The sequence below is a fragment of the Hippopotamus amphibius genome, chromosome 4, assembly GCF_030028045.1.
Source record: "Hippopotamus amphibius kiboko isolate mHipAmp2 chromosome 4, mHipAmp2.hap2, whole genome shotgun sequence".
Lineage (NCBI taxonomy): Eukaryota > Metazoa > Chordata > Mammalia > Artiodactyla > Hippopotamidae > Hippopotamus > Hippopotamus amphibius.
In genome coordinates, this window is record NC_080189.1 from 133,840,125 (window position 1) to 133,858,744 (window position 18,620).

The window sequence follows — 18,620 nt, forward strand, 5'->3', positions numbered from 1 at the left end:
TTTTTCCCTATGAACTCAGGGTTCCTTCTGAATGTCTGAGAGCCCCAGTGAACACAGAGCAGCCATCCGTTTGCTTTTCAGAGGAAAAGAGTTTAGAGGGGCTGAAACCAGAGCCATGAAAAAACAGAGGCCTCGCCCACGCTGATGTGCTGGGGATGTAAATACCAGATCAAGTTTTGGTTTTCTTAGATCTAGCGTTTACCTCTTCAGTCCCTGGGGGCGGGGGGGATTCTCTAATGGAGATACTAGGGAATTCCTGTCTAGATATTCCTGGTAAAGAGCAGGAGGGAGAGAAGCATGGGAGCAGCCTTGCAGAGCAGAGTTTATAAAAGGACCATCACCCCAATCTGGCCCTGACCTGCCTCAGCCGTCATCACAACCTTGACTCTGAAGGAATAGGCTTTCTCCCTCCTTTATGACCTTGAAATCAGGCAAAGTAGGAGACGACCAGGTGGGGCCGGAATCTGGAGGGGAGGGGAGGCATCCCAAGTTGGCAACCCCTGAACTGCTTGTCTTTTGTGATTATTTTACCCCCAAGCAGCTAAATGCCCATTATTTAAGGCCCAGTGAGAGCTCCTGGCAGGGAGCACTGCTGCCCACACCCCCCTTCCTCCTTCCACTGCCAGCTCTGTGGCTGTTTGATTCTGGAATTAGCCCTCCCTCCAGGGATGAGGCCATGAAAAGAGAAAAAGGTGAGAGGCCTTAGCTACTGGCCACAAGCTTTGTCCACCAAGACTCCTCGAGGAGGACCCTGCAGCAGAGGCTGGGGTGGCCTGGATCCACCTTGTAAAAGGTAAGGAGGCCAAACCTCAGGATGGTCGGCCGGAATGCCAAACTGAAGATGGGGGGGCTGGGAGGATAAATTCTTCAATTAATCAGCCATGACTACTACTAGGCCAATCTCAAATTCATGCTAATTAAATGTAAGGTCGTAATAAAAGAAAATCCCTCTCTCCCAGTCCCTGTTAGCCTGTCCTCAACAATGGAGGTATTCCCGGACCTCCCCTCCCACAGGCATTTCCATCTTAAGCTGGGTTGTCCAACGGGTTTCCACACAAGAGATCTATTCATAGACCTGATTATATTAGACGAGCAACTGACACTCAGTGTTGAAGGTATATATTTAGTCAACAGCCATTTAGCAGAACCAGAGCCAGGACATTTTCCCCCTGAAATGACAACTGAGCCAGTTACATCAAGGGGATGGATTTTTATCAGGTCTTTTCCTGTTCGGAAGAGGAAAGAACGCTCTCTTTCACATGCCCATGGCATCTTTTTCACTATTAGACCATAGATGCAATTTGATTGGGTGGCAGAAAGTGATTTTAAAATGATTAAGCACTAAATCTTCACTTGCTACCTTTTTATATAATACTTTATTTTTAAGCACATTATCAGGCTATTTTTACGGATGTATTTTTAACCCGGGTATGGGCTTACCCTGTGTTCAGCTTAAAACATGCTGATATAGCTTTAAACCTCCTCCTGCAGTACTGATTTAACTTAGTCACAGGTATCCACATCTACAAGTGTTATCTCAAGTACTAACCTCTCCTCTAAAAAGAAATGATTAAAACTGGATTCCTTAACTGCACTATGTCGTCCCCTAGTGGTAGCAAGGAGTTGATGCACTTTCTCAAGTCAATTTTACAAACACTGGCCTGAAGTCAGGACAATTTTGTTTACAGTAGCTTTAATGTCTCTAAGATATGTAAGATGGTATACGTTAAAGCTGCTATAAATGTTCGCAAATTATTTCATTCGATTATGCAACACATATGCACTGAGTACCCTACAGACCAAGCCATGTTGGGGCTGGGAAAACAGAATTAGTGAAGATACAGTGAACAACTAAAACAAAGGTCTGACATAACATCCCGCACGCCCAGTAGCCTTTGATTTTAATGTACGTGAAATGTATGTTATGTGACCCGAATAACAAATACTCTGAAGGGCTAGTGGTTTTGTATTGCTGGTTCAACTTCTGGACTGTCCTTCGCACCTGCCTTTACCTCACAACCCGCCCTAGGCAGGCCCAGAACTTTCCACCTGTGTCCTCAATCAGTACCTGCTGAACAAAATGACTGTGGGCTGTAAGGACCCACGCAATCCCAACTAACAAGGCTTCATTATCCATTAAATAGAAGCGCTTTCGCTGTTTTCCATTGTGCATATCATTTGCAATAATATAGATGGACCTTGAGGGCATTATGGTAAGTGAAATAAGTCAGACAAAGACAAATACTATATATCATTTATACGTAGCATCTATAAAAGCCAAACTCACGGAAAAGAAAAACCCAGCACCTAAAATATTGAGCGTTATAAAGCTGTGGCAGTTGCATAAAAAAGTAATAGGTCCAAGGCAATAATGTACCACAATCATATATTCTTTTGTAGATAAACATTACAATGCTGGGAACATTTTATTCAGAATCTCACATCTGATGAAATAATAATCATTAATTCCAAAGCTGTGGACGCTACAGCTTTGGAATTGTAGTTAAGTTTTATGCCTTCCATCCTCCACCTTTTTTTTTTTTTAAACTGGCAGTGTCAGAACGAATGGTCCTAAATGTGTGAGTTTTTACAGGATGTTAGGTGCTACAGGACGCACCAAGGCAGCAAAGAGCACACGGATGCCAGACTGGAGCCCGGGTCTTCACTGTGTAGAGTGCTGCCATGCTGACAAGGTGTGTTATCCACCCACACATGGGAAAACCCAGGTGCTCTCTGGGTGGGTGCTGATGTCAGCCCTGGGCTCAGAGGAAGGACGGGCAGGGTACCTGCCCCACCAACCACCTGTGCTCCTTTACACCAGTTGTACGTATTACTCTACTGCTCAAGCATGTTTAAAAGCTTCTTGGGGCTTCCCTGGTGGTGCAGTGGTTAAGAATCTGCCTGCCAATGCAGGGGACACAGGTTCAAGCCCTGGGCTGGGAAGATCCCACATGCCACGCAGCAACTAAGTCTGTAAGCCACAACTACTAAGCCTGTGCTCGAGAGCTCACGAGCCACAACTATTGAGCCCATGTGCCACAACTACTGAAGCCCGTGTGCCTAGAGCCTGTGCTCCACAACAAGAGAAGCCCCCACAATAAGAAGTCTGCGCACCACAACAAAGAGTAGCCCCTGCTCTCCACAGCTAGAGAAAGCCCGCATGCAGCAATGAAGACCAATAAATAAATAAATAAATTTATTTTAAAAAAAAGAAGAAGCTTCTTGGAAACGATGCTAATTTTTAAGTGCCTAAGTGTCACAGACGTGTATTCTATTTTTCAACCTATTACCTATCTTCAAATAGGAAAATAAAGCCACTAGAATATTTCACAAGGAACAAAAGAGTCCCTTAGGAGCATTAAAATCTCCCACAAAAGCTGACTACTTGGAGGTTCTCATTTCTGTTTAAAATCCTACCTAAACTGCCCAGGTGCTGTTCAGCTTCTTGCTGCCAAGATTCTTCCAGTTAAGGGTGAGGATGGAAATTTCAGTGTCAAGGGGCCCACAGTTCCATCTCTGATACTTAAGTAGGAAGGTGGTATTTTGCAAGACTTAACATGTGATTCAAATCAGCCACACACAGAGACAACCACTGTTAAAATATGTAAAGTGAGCTTGGCTGGAGAAAATGTCTTGGAAAAAAAAGCCAAGTTGATTTTCAAGCAAAATCCCTGTGACTATTACAACGGAAGTCCAAACAAACTTCAAATACTTTACCCAAATGTTTCTTTCATGGCCAAGGCCTAGGTTAAACTCCATTCTACTCACTTTAGACTCTACCTCAATTTTTTCGGGCTATAAAAGAGGTGGTTGGAAAGATTTGAATTGCAACTCTGTATCCATCATGAAAGCCAAAAATCTCCAAGATTCTAAATGATTGATTTGTGAAACTGAGATTTTAAATAAAAGCAGGAATTTGGATATTCGAGGTCACATTGAAAGTTATCAAATGTGGTGATCTAGGCTTAAACAGACCTGGAAGATTGTGGTCCTAATCTCTGTGTTATGCTTACAGTTTTCAATTGCAGCCGTGCTAATATTTGTATACTTAGAGGGCACTTGTGAAAAAGGAGGGGTCTGCAATTTTCAACTAAAACTGTATTATAAAAATTTCACACTATTTAAAAAACACAAACCAGGCACACATTGTTCCCTGGTCTCCTGCAGGCTCTGCCGGGAGCCGATGGCAGTTGGAAGTGAAGTGCCTGAAGCTGGTCCTGAAACCTTCCCATGAAGAATATAGGCTGTGGATCCTGAAATTCCCAAAATATTTCGACTGGGAACCTGCAGGCTTTATCTCACGCTCCTTCTGCCCTCCAGGAAGATTCCAGGCAGAGGGAAAGCATCCACGGGGTCTCGGTTACCTGTCCATCAGACCCAGGGCCTCAGAAACCAGGGGGTCTTCACTAACCTCTGACCAGGCTGGTTATCAAAACGCATGTAAGTCAGGTGCCTGCTACTCCAACTGCCCTGCTTCCTTTATCACTGGCAGGAATTCACAGTGCTTTTCACCTGCAGCCCAGACCCTCTAAGGAAAGAATGATACATCATGGAACTTCCCAAATCAGCAACATAATATCTTGGATGTGTCAAGATACACTGTCTACAATGTGTCAACTTGTATTAAGAATATTTAATACTATCCACATATTAAGCTACAGTCAGTATATAAATCCTATAGATTTTTTAAAAAATCTTTTAAAAAACAGACAATATGCTGTTAAATGCACTGACTCCAAATCCTATCCCTGGAGATTCAAGAAGTCCTTTTACTCTTAATGTACACCCAATTCTAAGGAGCTTGGTTGCCTGATTCCCTAGCCCCTGCAGAGAAGATGCTGAGAAGTTTCTGGAAGGTTAAGCCCACACTAGGGAGAGGGGAGAGGAGCTGGTCAGGTGGTGGACGACACCTTGGCATCGCCTAAGGTTTGCCTTTGCTACTTGACATCTGCTAACCTGGGATGTGAGAGAGCTAGATCGGCCTCCTTCTCATGGATTCCAGAAGCAGCCCCTCAGGGCTCAGGACTGAGGCCAGCACAGCTCCCTGGGAAGCAGTACAGTGAGATTCACCCAGGGAGCTGGCCTCCCCCGGCCTTAGCGGCTCTGCTGGGCAGGGACCCCAGGTGGCGCGGGGCAGGTGTGGAGGGGGCAGCGGGGCAGGGTGCCTGGGTTCAGCCTATGCACGCCGAGGGCAGAGGGTCCTGGCAGCACCGACAAAGGATGTCATAATATTTACAAAGGATCGTGAAGTCGGAACACACGGGCCAGAGCCATCCAGCTGAGGGGCAAAGCAAATGAATCCCACTCATTCTACTAACCAGTTTCTTGATGGGGGGAAAAAACTAATAATGTAAAAACAGATTAGAATATGTTTTGAGTGGGCCAGGCTTTTAAACTCATTTTTCAAGACAAAAATACATAATGGGGGACTTCCCTGGTGGCGCACTGGTTAACAATCCACCTGCCAATGCAGAGGACATGGGTTCGATCCCTGGTCCGGGAAGATCCCACATGTCTTGGAGCAACTAAGCCCATGCACCACAACTATTGAGCCTGTGTGCTGCAACTACTGAGCCAGTGCACCACAACAAGAGAAGCCACCACAGTGGGAAGCCCAAGCACCACAACGAAGAGTAGCCCCCACTCGCCACAACTAGAGAAAGCCCGCGCACAGCAAGGAAGACCCAACACAGCCAATAAATAAATAAATAAAAATTAAAAAGGAAGGAAGGATGGAAGGACGGACGGACGAACTGGTGCAGACCAGGGGAATCCGACCGTTTAAAAAAAAAATACATAACGGCACGGGAAGACGCCTATAGCTGGTCCTTGTTCTGGATTTCAGTGCTTCTCCTCTGTTTCTGCCCAGATGGGCTGGTCCTGCTGTCACACACGCATTCCTCAAGTGCCTGCTAGATCCACAGCCCCCAGGCCAGGCTCGCTGATGAGGGACCGCATCGCCGAGCTGCCGCCCTGCCTGCCGCTGCAGCCTGCAGACACCGCCTGCGGCCTCTGCACCCAGGGCTGGGCTAAGAGGCCACTAGGGCAACGGTGGCTGTCCTTCCCGCCCTGCGGCCCCGTAGCCTGTGGACTCATCCCTGGGCAGGCCATGCCCAGGGCAGAGTCCAGAACTCCGTCTTCTGCAGGGTTAACTGCCCTGTCTTTACAGCAGTGGGTCAGGAGGTGGGTCTCAGGTCTGAGAACACAGGCTGTGCCAGGTGACCCTTCTTCTTGGGGGAACCCCTCCTCCAGTGAGAGCCCGGCTGTGCTGGGTGCACCCACTTGTCATCTGTCTTTTCAAAATTCCTTTCCCTCTGGATGCAGAGCTCATGGTAGGAGCATTTCAGCAAGCCATGGGCCACCGAGAGGTTGAGGGATCTGGGAAACAATACCACAGCTAAAGAGGTATCGGGGTCTGGCCCACTGCGTGTCCAGCCACAGGGGGTCACCCCATCCTGTCCCGCACTCACCCCTTCCCCACCTCCTCACGTCTGGAAACCAAGTCCCCACACAATGCCGAGGATAAAAGACTAACCCCATTGGTTTCCACTGATGCGGTCTTTAACAGCAGACACAGTGCTTTCAATATCTCATTTCATCTTCACTGCCCCCAACTGGGCATCATCATAAAGTGTTTTCTGGAACTTCCCTGGTGGCTTAGTGGTTAAGAACCCACCTGCCAATGCAGGGGACACGGGTTCCAGCCCTGGTCCAGGAAGATTCCACATGCCGCAGAACAACTAAGCCCACGTGCCACAACTACTGAGCCTGCGCTCTAGGGCATATGAGCCGCAACTACGGAAGCCTGAGAGCCTAGAAGCCACCGCAATGAGAAGCCCGTGCATCGCAACAAGAGCAGCCCCCACTTGCCACAACTAGACAAAGCCCATGCACAGCAATGAAGACAACGCAGCCAAAAATAAATAAATAAATAAACTATTAAAAAATTAATAAAGCATTTTCTAATTTACAAAGTGCTTTAGTCCACCTGCTTTCATGTGAGCCTGCTGCTAGGAAGGTGAGTATCCATTCCCATTTCACAGATGGCAAAACTGACCTCCAGAGATGTTAAAACACAGCATTAGTAAAAAAAAAAAAAAAAAAAAAAACACACACACACACAGCATTAGTGAGATGAGGAAAACAGTTAACCAGCTGGTGGTACCTGGAGGAGGGCTGTATGGTGCCCGGATTCCAGCTTGAGCTTTTAAAAGCAGAGATGACCAACCTGAATTGCAAAGTCAAGTAGGCAATCAGGGCTGCCCCCAGCCCTCCCTCTGTTTCTCTTTCTCCACCCCCCCATCCCCTCCCACTCCGCCTGCCTCCCTCCCTCCCTCCCTCCCACTGGCCTCAGTGGGGACTTCTAGATACCACAGAAAGGATGATCCTGTATGTTCTGAAACTCAGCAGCAACTACCTTTGGGGTGAGTGGGGAAAACAGCCTGCAAATCTGCAAATGTGTGTCTGGGGCAAGTAAGATAAGCACCACTGTTTCTTCTTATGAATCATGTGAAAAGCCTGTTAGGTTTTATTCAAAACTGCTGTTTTTGAGTCTTGGCAATCACGGCTGTGTGGATGCTGGACTCTGGCTAAGAAAAGGGCGAAGTGAGAGAAAAAAGATTGAAACAAGATTCTCACTACATTCTTCTGGTTGACAGATTTGGAACATGAGCTAGTAATGCAGCACACCAGCCCAGCCAAAGCTGAACAAAAACAATACTATCTACAGCTGCCTCGGGGCATCTTTCTGAGCACAAAACAGCCTTGCCCGACTCCTCCCAGCAGCTTCTCTTTCTTTTCTTTTCTTTTTTTTTTAATTGATGCGAGGGTGTGGATAATCCTTGCGAGCCAATATGTCATTCTGTGTAGCTTTAGAAATATTTGGTCACGCTGATTTGGCAAAGAAAAAAAGAGTGCTCTGTAGCAAGAATATTCCATCTCTGCAATAACTAGTTTGAGCAAGTCAGGGATGGGTCTCAGGCTGACTGTGAGGGTCTGACACCCGACCCTGAGGAGGATGCTTCACTTCTAAGCCTGACTTTGACCCCCAGGCAAACTCACAGGATAACAGCTGTTTTTTTTGTCTCGCCTGGAAAATTCAGAACAAGTTCTGAATCCCAAGAATCTTTGTCCTTCTTTTATTTTTTTCCTCCAGTGTTTTGCTCAGACTTTCTTTTAATTTGGCGGGGGGGGGGGGGGGGGGGGGGCGGCAGTCCTTGGGTAGGAAGCAAAATAACAAAATCAATTCCCAGCAGGTTACATGGACAAGAACTGGGTTTCTCACAAGGTGCACAGATCTGGGGCCACAGGGCTAACATAATTTACAGCAAAGGCAAAAGCTGTTCAGCAAGTATAGATCTTATGTCGGATAATGTTCGTAAGAGCCCTCTTCTGTGTGATTTGCTATTCTGAATGCAGGCAGGATTAGGATATTATTTACATGTAGTCCATGAATGAACTGATAAAATGACATGATAAGTGGCAGAAAAGATGCTCCACTACTTAGTACTTTGGGCTAGATGAGGTTTGTACAAGGATCACTGAGAAATGTAACTGAACTTTGGACATTAGTTATATATGACACAGACTAGAAATGAGAAAGGGGCAGTCATGTTCACTTGGGACCTTGAGGTCGGATGACCTTCAGGGTTGGACCTGGTTTTGGAAATCCTCTGGTTTAGTTTCTCCACTGGAGCTGATGGTTAGACTCTCCCAGGGGGACTTAAAACCACGCCAGCCACACCCAGACGGATGGTACCAGAATCTCTAGGTGGAACCCAGGTTCGGGGATCTTGTGAAGCACCCCGGGTGACTCAGGGTGCAGCCTGGGGTCAGAACTGCGGCTGTCTGATGCAGGAATGCTCTGCTTGGCTGCAAGGGTGGCAGCAGCAAGATCGAGACTGTAAAAACACCAGCATCATTTTCATAGTAAAGTCTGTTGCATGGTAGTGCATGGTAAACAAATATTATTAGAGAATACACAACTGAATTTTATCGGTCCCAGACTGGAGGGAATAAAGGACCCTACTCAAACATTACGAAGTGGAATTACGATAAAAACATAACCAGGGCTTCCCTGGTGGCACCGTGGTTGAGAATCCGCCTGCCAACGCAGGGGACATGGGTTCGATCCCTGGGCCAGGAAGATCCCACATGCCTCGGAGTAACTAAGCCCGTGTGCCACAACTACTAAGCCTGCGCTCTAGAGCCTGTGAGCCACAACTACTGAACCCATGCGTCGCAACTACTAAAGCCCTTGAGCCTACAGCCCGTGCTCCGCAACAAGAGAAGCCACTGCACTGAGAAGCCCGCGCACCTCAAAGAAGAGTAGCCCCCGCTCGCCACAACTAAAGAAAGCCCGTGGGCAGCCACGAAGACCCAACGCAACCAAAAGTAAATAAATAAATAATAAAATAAATCTTTAAAAAAAACAAAAATAAACAAACGAAAAACCCACAGCCAAATGAGTTCCCAGTGAACAAGGGAAAGGAGAGGATGAGACCATTCCAGGTCATCTTAACTAAAACCCCACCGTCGCATCGGCATAGCCCTCTTCCTAGAGCTCCAGGCTCTGAGAGACTTTTCCAAGGTTGTCATTAGAAGCGGCAGCTGACCCAAATTACATCAACGCACATTGTAACCACGTTCCGGTTTACTCCTAACACTCAGATGGTAAGCAACTCACTTCCAGAAATCCCACAGAATATTGGGTTGGCCAAGAAGTTCAATCGGGTTTTTCCATTAAGATGTTACGGAAATACCCGAATGATCTTTTCTGACCAGCCCAGTGTAACCATGGGACACAAGGCACTCCCCTGATATCTGCCATGCTCTTTCTTCAAAATCCCTTTTCCTGGCTCCATTTCATTCATTAAGACATTGTACATTACTCATGTGCTGACTCCAGTGTTTCCATCTTGCAGTTGTCATCCTCTGCATCTCAGAAACATGTTACTACAATTATATAAGTTTGTCATCCAAGGAAAATCACTCACAATACCAGTATAAAGTTCCCAAAGCAAAGGCATTAAAAAAAAATCCCCCCTAGAGTTTTATTTGCTCACTTTGTTTTCCCAAACACCACATGTCATGGTTTAATCTAAAACCAATGCACACATCAGATTTCCCGAAGCCCAGAGTTGGAGCTAAAAGTGATTATAAAGATCAAGATGGGCTGTTCTTGATCTGTGAAAAGGATGCTTCTAAACCATCATTAGGAAGCGCTGCATTTTAGTGTATTTCTCTGAAAGACGCCACATGGTTAGGCCCGCTGAGCTTCATGCTTTCGCCCCAGCACCTGGCCACTTCTGGCCCCAATTTTCAGAGGGCGTTAAGCTTGAGGCGTGATCTCTAATGAAATAACGGAGGCCGTGCCCTTGGCCCATTTCAAGATGGAACCCTCGGCTTTCAGCTCTGGAGTACGGACAGGTGACCAGTGACACGTCAGAGATGCCACTTAATGCAAAGAGCTGCCCAAAGGTTAAGGGCTTGGGCTCTTCAGACAGACAGGAGCTCAAACCCCAGCTATGCGGGTTGAACCCTATTTATGGGGCTTGTAGGTTAATTATTCCTCCAATGATGGAAGTCAGAAGGTTGTTCCAAAGATGGAGGATGCTCACGTCTGGAACAGAGCACTCGGCTCAGTGCAGGCTCCTGAGATACCGTTACCTGGTGGCATCACCCACTGCCCCAAGCAGACTCCCTTCTTCCCATCCCTCTCCATCCATTTCATCTCTTTCCCAACTCCTGTCTACTTTACCACCTGTGCATGTAATGCCTGCTGGGATCATTGTTACCCAGTTTGCTTTACACTCTTCTAACTGTTTCTCTTTTCACTAATTCCCTGCCTATTGGGCTCACCATAAATTCCATTTAGCCCAAATCAGCGACAATGTCGGGGATCTAGCTGATGGATTTGGTTGTGCGCTTTCAAAACATGGGGCCCCCAATTATTAGTTTCTATTCCAACCTTTTTGCTTTTAACAGTTTATGGAGCTATTAGCAATCCTAAACACCTACAAAAGAAATGCTGTCCACACCAACACAGTTTCAATTATTTTGCAATAACCTACAAACAAGGAGAACACTTGGGGATGTTTCCCGAAGTGGCCCAGATGCAGCACATCTTCCAACACCACTGCCTGGCCTGCCTCGTCTTTCTCTCCCAACACCACCACCCCAGAGGCGCTGTGTGTGTCAGTAAAAGGGCTGGGGCAGGTTAAATGTTCACTACCAGAATGATTTTTGGAAGAAAATTATGCAAATGTTTCCATTCGTGAATATAATATAAATGCTTGTGCGGTCATGCCTTCTAAGGAAGAACTTGTAAATCATGTGAATTTGTAAACTGAAGTTTTCCTGGCTTTGCAAGATAATGTTGAAGGATGCAAACTGTCAAGTCTGAAAGTTGACTAAATCTAATTTTCAAGGGAAAACAGGGGAGAGATACAAACAAAAATATTTTAAAAATTATTTAAAATATTTTCATTCCTAGTAAGATGAAAAGGAAGGATGTCTGAAGGGCTAGGCTCCCGGACTCTGCTCAGTGTACCTTCTTGCCCTTCCTTGGAGATGCCTTTCTTTGGACTGAAATAAAAACAAGTGCTGAGCAGGACAGAGTTGCTGACATGTGTGGCCTTTAGTCCCAGGTGAACGAGTAAGTGTAAAGGATCCCCACCCTTCCTGTCCTTCTCGCTCAGTCTCTTAGCCCATCATAGAATGAAAATGTGAGTAATATTTCCAATCTTTTCCTCTGTACAAAGAAAAAGGTAAATGGACAGAAGTTAGTACTTTTGTTTCTGGAAAGACTAAAACACACTCATCTTTGTCTTTCAAAGAAGGAGTTCTGTTAGGCATGGTGTGAAGTCAATAAAAGAGGTGCTAATTGGCAGCTTTTAAAACAAAAATGAAAGGGCATTCAGCAAGTCAATGCTTGAAGTCTCAACCCCAGTAAAAGAGCTCTGGCTCCAGGTGGAAAAAAAACCCTCCCAGAATCATGACATAATTTACCGCCAGACAGTTCATCGAATTTCTTCACCTGTAGTTTTGAAACATATGTGGCATTCATGTTTAATAGAGCAGCTGGCTGGACCAGGAGGCCAGGTGATGAAATGATAGAGCAACGGGCAAAGGAGCAGTCTTCCCTTCGGAACAGTCACAACGTCTTACTTAATCCAAGTACCCACCCAGGGCCGGTCCAACCGCGTTCTGAACAAAACATATATTGAAAACCACATTTAATGGGCACCTGAGCTGTATGTTTTCAAATGACCTGTTTGTTATTTTTGGATTTTTACTCACTTCATATAAAATTATACTGCTAATAGATGTCACACAGAAAGCCAGAACTTGCTCTGCAAAGGTGACTCTGGACTGAGCCCATAGTACAGTCTTTCCAAATCCAGTTTATGTTTCTAATTTCCTCAGTCATGTAATGTGAATAAAACTAGAATGTGGGAGGAGGTTCACAGTGCAGAAAGTCAGTTACTAGTCTCTTGTTTGTCCTTACAGACTTTCTGTAAGAAGCCAATACAAATAAATGCTTATGTTCCCTTTTATACCCAGAAGTAAAGTACCCTTAGCAATGCCCCCCGCTTCCCCGCCCCAGATCTCTCCACAAAGTCGAATGGACAGCATCCTGATTTGCTACACAGTATCCCATAACTTACTCAAGGAGCCCCTATTGCTGGGCACCATAGTTTCTAATCTTTTGCTATTTCTCACAAAGCTACAGTGCATAACCAGGAATGCAAATGTATCTGAAGAAAATCCAACAGAAACTGCCAATTGCCCCTCCCAGACACTGTAACATTTTGTATCCCCATCAGCTGGTGGTTCCTGTCCTCACAGCCTCACCAATCACAGCACGTGATCAAATTCTAGATCTTTGCTGCTTTGTGGTTTCACAGTCATAGTACATTCTTACTTTTCTTACCGAGTGAATGAGGTTGAGCATCTTCTCACATGTTTCAGACTCATTTAAATTTCCTTTTTCCTTTTTGTGTGTGCTGCCCATTTAGATGCGCTGCCAATTTTTCCACAGTGCTGTTGATTTTTTTTTTTAAGGATTTCTAGAAGTTTACATGTTAATGTATCATTAGCCATATATCTGTGATGAGAGTTGAGAATTGTTTTCCTAGTTTTTCCTCTCTCTTTGGTGTCTTTGTTTCCCAGTGCAAAAGTGTTGTTATTTTTAAAATCTAGTTGGTTTTATCAATCTTTTTATTTCATGGCTTCTGGATTGTAAGCAGTTGGAAAGATTTGCCAGATCCATGGCTATCAAGAAATTCTCTTTTTGAAAAGATGCTCATCATGCTAATTGTTAGAGAAATGCAAATCACAACTGCAGTGAGGCACCAGCTCACACTGGTCAGAATGGCCATCATTACAAAGTCTGCAAATAAACGCTGGAGAGGGTGTGGAGAAAAGGGAACCCTCCTACACTGTTGGTGGGAATATAAATTGGTGCAGCCACTACGGAAAAGATTAAGGAGGTTCCTCAAAAAACTAAAAAGTATAGTTACCATATGATCCTACAATCCCATTCCTGGGCATATATCTGGAGAAAAACTATAATTTGAAAAGATATGTGCACCCCAATCTTCACTGCAGCACTATTTACAACAGCCAAGGCATGGAAGCAACCTAAATGTCCACTGACAGATGAATGGAAAAAGATGTGGTACATATATACAATATTCCATTGGATGGAATAATGCTATTTGCAGTAACATGGATGGACCTAGAGATGATCATACTAAGTGAAGTCAGACAGAGAAAGACAAATATCATGATATCACTCACATGTGGAATCTAAAATATGACACAAATGAACTTATTTACAAAACAGAAACAGACTCACAGACAGAGAGAACCGACTTGTGGTTGCCAAGTGGGGTGGGGAATGGGGGAGGGATGGATTGGGATTTTGGGATTTGCAGATGCAAACTAGTATATGCAGGATGGATAAACAACAAGGTCCTGCTGTAGAGCACAGGGAACTATATTTAATATCCTGTGATAAACCATAGTGGAAAAGAATATGAAAACGTATATATATATTTACATAAGTAACTGAATCACTGCTGTACACTGGAAACTAACACAACATTGTAAATCAACTGTACTTCAATAAAATAAATATTTTAAAAAATTCTATGTTTTACTCTGGTACTTAATTTTTTTTATTTTGAAAAAATGTAAACCTACACAAAGTAGACACAAAGCTACAACGAACCCCCTATACCCACCACTAGATTCAACAATTATCAAGGTTTGTCGTACTTGCATCTTCTATCTCTTCTCTCTTCACAAGATTATTTCAAAGCAAACCCAAGATATCAAGTCCTTTTACCCCTATATACACTCCAACAGGCATTTAAAAACATTATGGACATTTTCTTGCATAATCATCACCATATTACCACATGTAAAGAAATTAACAAGTTATTTGGTTGTCATTTAATACTTGATCTAATCTCCAACTGCCCTGAAAATGTCTTTACACAGTTGGTTTGTTCAAATCAAGATGTATCCATGGTTTAATATTTTTAAACATTTAACTCTGTGAATATCAGAACTATTAGAAATTTATCCTGATGTGTGGTATAGTTTATTTAAAGAAATAAATTTATTTCTTATTTATTATTTTCCCATGTGGTTACCCATTTATTTAGTAGTCCATTTTCCCCCATTGACTTTATACAGTTTTTCCATTTCTTTTATTTATCCCCACATATTTTGGGGACTATTTCTGGTTTTCTAGTCTGTTCCACTGTTCTATTCACTCACATGCCAGTATCACGTTTTAATTACTGAGGCTTCACAATGTATTTAATAAGTGGTATCTTGTTTATTTACCTGTATGAACTTCAGAATCCTCTTGCCTACCTTTTTTCTTTTAAGAGTTGGTATTTTATTGGGAATATATTAAATAAATTAACTTAGGAAGAACTGCAATATTCATGATCTTGAGTTTTCCTATTCTAGAACATGATGCATACTTTTCCACTTTTTTGTCCCCAAATTCTTTTTGTATTCTTTAGGCATATTCTACAATTCTGTACATGCAGATCTGACATATTCCATGCCAAGTTATTCCTTGGTACCTAATCCAAGGCTTTGTTGCCTTAGTGAAGGTGGGCTTCTCTTCCTCTGAAGTCCTTGCATGGGCCCCTGTTGGGAGGTACAGCTTTTAACAGTGTCAAGGTCTTGTTCACTGCCTCAGAGGATGCTGAGAGGCCCAGGCTCGCCTGTGCTGTGACCACCAGGCCATGTCCCCCCAGCAGAGCTGGAAGCTGCTCAACTCAGGCCAAAGCCTTCCCATCTTCCCTCCTGTCCCCTTCACGGGCAGGGCTCAAGGTGCTGGGGGTCTGGGATAAGCAGAAGACACAGAACGGCAAGCTCTGGGGCCTGTGAGATTGTTCATCTCCTGTCAAGCTTGTACAAAAGCTAAACTGCGCTGCAAGACAGGCACCTGCCTGATCGTTCTTCCGGATTTCCAGGGCAGGTTATGAAAGGCCCTTGGTGGTCACCGCACAGCTCTGGACCTGGCAGTCATTCTGAGCAGCAGACGCCGTCCTTCCTGCCTCCCCCCTGCCTGCTGCTTTCCCCATCACCGGGGGCTGCCAGCCACCCCCGCAGCCAAATCCTTCTCGCTCAGGACATGGGCGAGACCTGTTCCTGCTGACCTGGTGGACCTCCAGCAGGATGCAGTGGTGAGAATGGAGCGAGCTCATCTCTGTGACGTTGGGGCACCCCTGGCCCTTTTCTCATGTCTTATATATGCTGTGCCTCCTCGTGGCCTTGAGCAAGTAGCAAGTGGTTCCGCATGCCTCCTCCATTCCTGCAGACCTCTGTACCCAATCAACCCCTCCAGCGGGGCCGATCCTCCGGCACCCCACTCTGGTCCCTTCCTTTCTCTCCCTGCTGCTGGCATGGTAATCTGACACCCACCCAATCCCAGCCTCCTCCTAATGACTTCAGAGCCACCTCCTCCAACCCCATCCTTCCTGCAGCCACCATCTGCCCCGTCGAGATGCCCAAGGTCTCCTGTGGGCAGTAAACACACCCAGTTTATCTTGAAATTCAAGGCTCTTTGTGGCCCAGTCAATGTCCATTCCTTCCACCTTCCCTCCCGCCCACCAACCCCATCTTTCCATTTAGTAAACTCCTCCCCATCCTTTCCATCTAGGAAGTCTCCCCGGACTCTTGCTCCTTGACCCCAGCACACACCCCATTAAACCGTGTGCATCTGTGTGCCTGCCTATGGCTTCCGAGCTGCCTGGAGCACCCAAAGCACTGCTTGCTTGTAAAAAACTTGGACTTCCCTGGTGGTCCAGTGGTAAAGAATCCGCCTTCCAATGCAGGGGATGTAGGTTCGATCCCTGGTCGGGGAAATAAGATCCCACATGCCGTGGGGGAACTAAGCTTGTGCACCGTAACTACTGACGTTGCACGCCTCAACCAGAGAGCCTGCGTGCCCAAAGTACAGAGCCCACGCACCCTGGATCCCACGCACCACAACTAGAGAAGAGAAAACCCACACGCCACTAGAGAGAAGCCCAGGCACCACAGCAAAAGATCCCACGTGCCGCCAACAAAGACCAAGGCAGCCTAAATAAATAGATAAAAATTAAAAGAAAAAAAACTTACAAGTTGCATTTCTGCGTGAAGCGATCAGCTATTTCACAGTCACCCTATATGTCTGATCTCTACTTTGCTCTCTCAATATGCTTTTGCCTTTGGAGATAATATTAAGTCACACTTAAAGAACACCCACTCGGTGCCCGAGGGGCACAATGTGTCTCCATCCTTAGTCACGTGTTTGTACCATCCAGCCGTCTCCTCCCGCCTCGCCTGGATCCCTCTGACCGCACCGCTTGGTGTGCTTTTGTTTGGTGAGAAGGAAGCTCATTGACTACCTTCCGTACACCGCTCCTACCTATTTCTTTTAACACCTCAAAGCACTCGGGAGCCCCTCTTCTTAAAGGCTTTACCTGTTTTAAATGTAAGGGCTGGATCCTGTGGCAAGCGGGGCTGCTAGGGACCACAGCAGAGAGGAACCGCCAGTCACTGTCAAGTGGCCACTCATTTCCAACTGCCCCCATGCCAGGCAGGATGTGATAAGAGTCTCTTTTTTTTTAGCTCTGGCAGGCACATCCCTCTCACATGTGATGTGGCTCAAATGCCAACCCCTTGCTGAAGATTAAAAAAATTACTTGACATTTTATGACATCCTGGGATATTTCACAGAGGAACGGGAATCAAGCCAAGGCCAAAGGTACAGAAGTCCTTGAGTTCAAGGGTCACCCAGAAGGGGGGGTTGGCGACCATCGGATGCAGCTACAAGGCAGCAGCTCCCAGTCCTGCAGCATCTCACAGGAGAGGAACAGGAATATCTCAGGAGCAGGGCCACTCCTTGGAAAATGGCTGGTGACCACCAGTCAGAACTCAGAGTGGCTCCTTCAAGGTGGCTGGAGACAGCTGGCTCCCCGCACGCCTGCATGTGGGGCAGCTGAGGGGTTCAAGGTTACTACAGGTGTTAGAAGCAAAGGGGCCGGACTTCCCTGGTGGCACAGTGGTTGAGAATCCGCCTGCCAATGCAGGGGACACGGGTTCAATCCCTAGTCCAGGATGATCTCACATGCCGAGGAGCAACTGAGCCCTCGAGCCACAACTACTTAAGCCCGTGCGCTTAGAGCCCGTGCTCTGCAACAAGAGAAGCCACTGCAATGAGAAACCTGCGCCACAACGAAGAGTAGCCTCCGCTCGCTGCAACTAGAGAAAACCAGTGTGCAGCAACGAAGACCCAACGCAGACGAAAAATAACTTTATTTATTTTTAAAAGATAAATAATTTTAAAGTAAAAAATTTATTTTTTACTTAAAAAAAAAAAAAGAAGCAGCAAAGGGGCCATGCCATCAGCAAAGGAGAACATCTATCACTCCACGGACATTGAGCTCTATGAGTTAGTGGGAGGGAAGGGGCCCTGGAAGGGCGTGAGATCTGTCAGCAAAATGTTGACTTGTTTTTCTCGGGAAATATTCTACCTGCCCTGGGGGAAGGCTCAGGTGTTGGCAGGACTCACCTCCTTCACTAAGAAAATATCAATTCTCAGCCCTTCTTCCCATTACAAGCAAGACAAAATTCTGCTTGGACCTCAGGCAGCATGTGTGTGCCAGTGGGGGTGGTGGGGTCATTGCAGCAAAGTTCCCAGGGAATCTGGAGACACAGGGACAGTACAACTCTGGCTACGGGTTCTTCATGGCTGATAGAAATACATCCCCTTGTTCTAGTTATTCTCAGGGAACCTTTTTAGAGCATCCTGCTATTCGTTTACCCCAGCTTCTCATGTGCTGGTGATGACATCAGGTAAAAGAACGACTGAGTGTTCTTTACATCATACGCGAAAGCAGTGATGGAGTTGCAATTGATCTCCTCCATGAACTGAATTATGGCTGAATCTCTTGCAAACTGATACAGGATTCTCTGTTTGAGGACTCAGGGCCTGGGAGCCACGCTGTACTCCCTTATGTACTCTGCCATATATGCTGCAGTTCAACAAATAATTTGTATTTTAAAGGAACTGCCCTGGAACTTTTGATCTGCTAAAAATAAGA

The 18,620-nt window shown here is 45.7% G+C and overlaps 1 protein-coding gene across 15 annotated transcripts in view; it reads right to left on the reverse strand.

Moving 5' to 3' along the window:
• SVIL (supervillin) overlaps positions 1 to 18,620 on the reverse strand; it is a 153,463-nt gene that overhangs the window by 116,770 nt on the left and 18,073 nt on the right. For 13 of the 15 annotated variants that reach the window (XM_057733335.1, XM_057733343.1, XM_057733340.1 and 10 more), the window contains exon 2: positions 7,166 to 7,228. The exons of the other annotated variants lie outside the window; for them this stretch is intronic. In XM_057733335.1, coding sequence (XP_057589318.1) covers positions 7,166 to 7,228 — 63 coding nt within the window. The remainder of the gene's footprint in view (positions 1 to 7,165; positions 7,229 to 18,620) is intronic. 15 annotated transcript variants of the gene reach the window in all.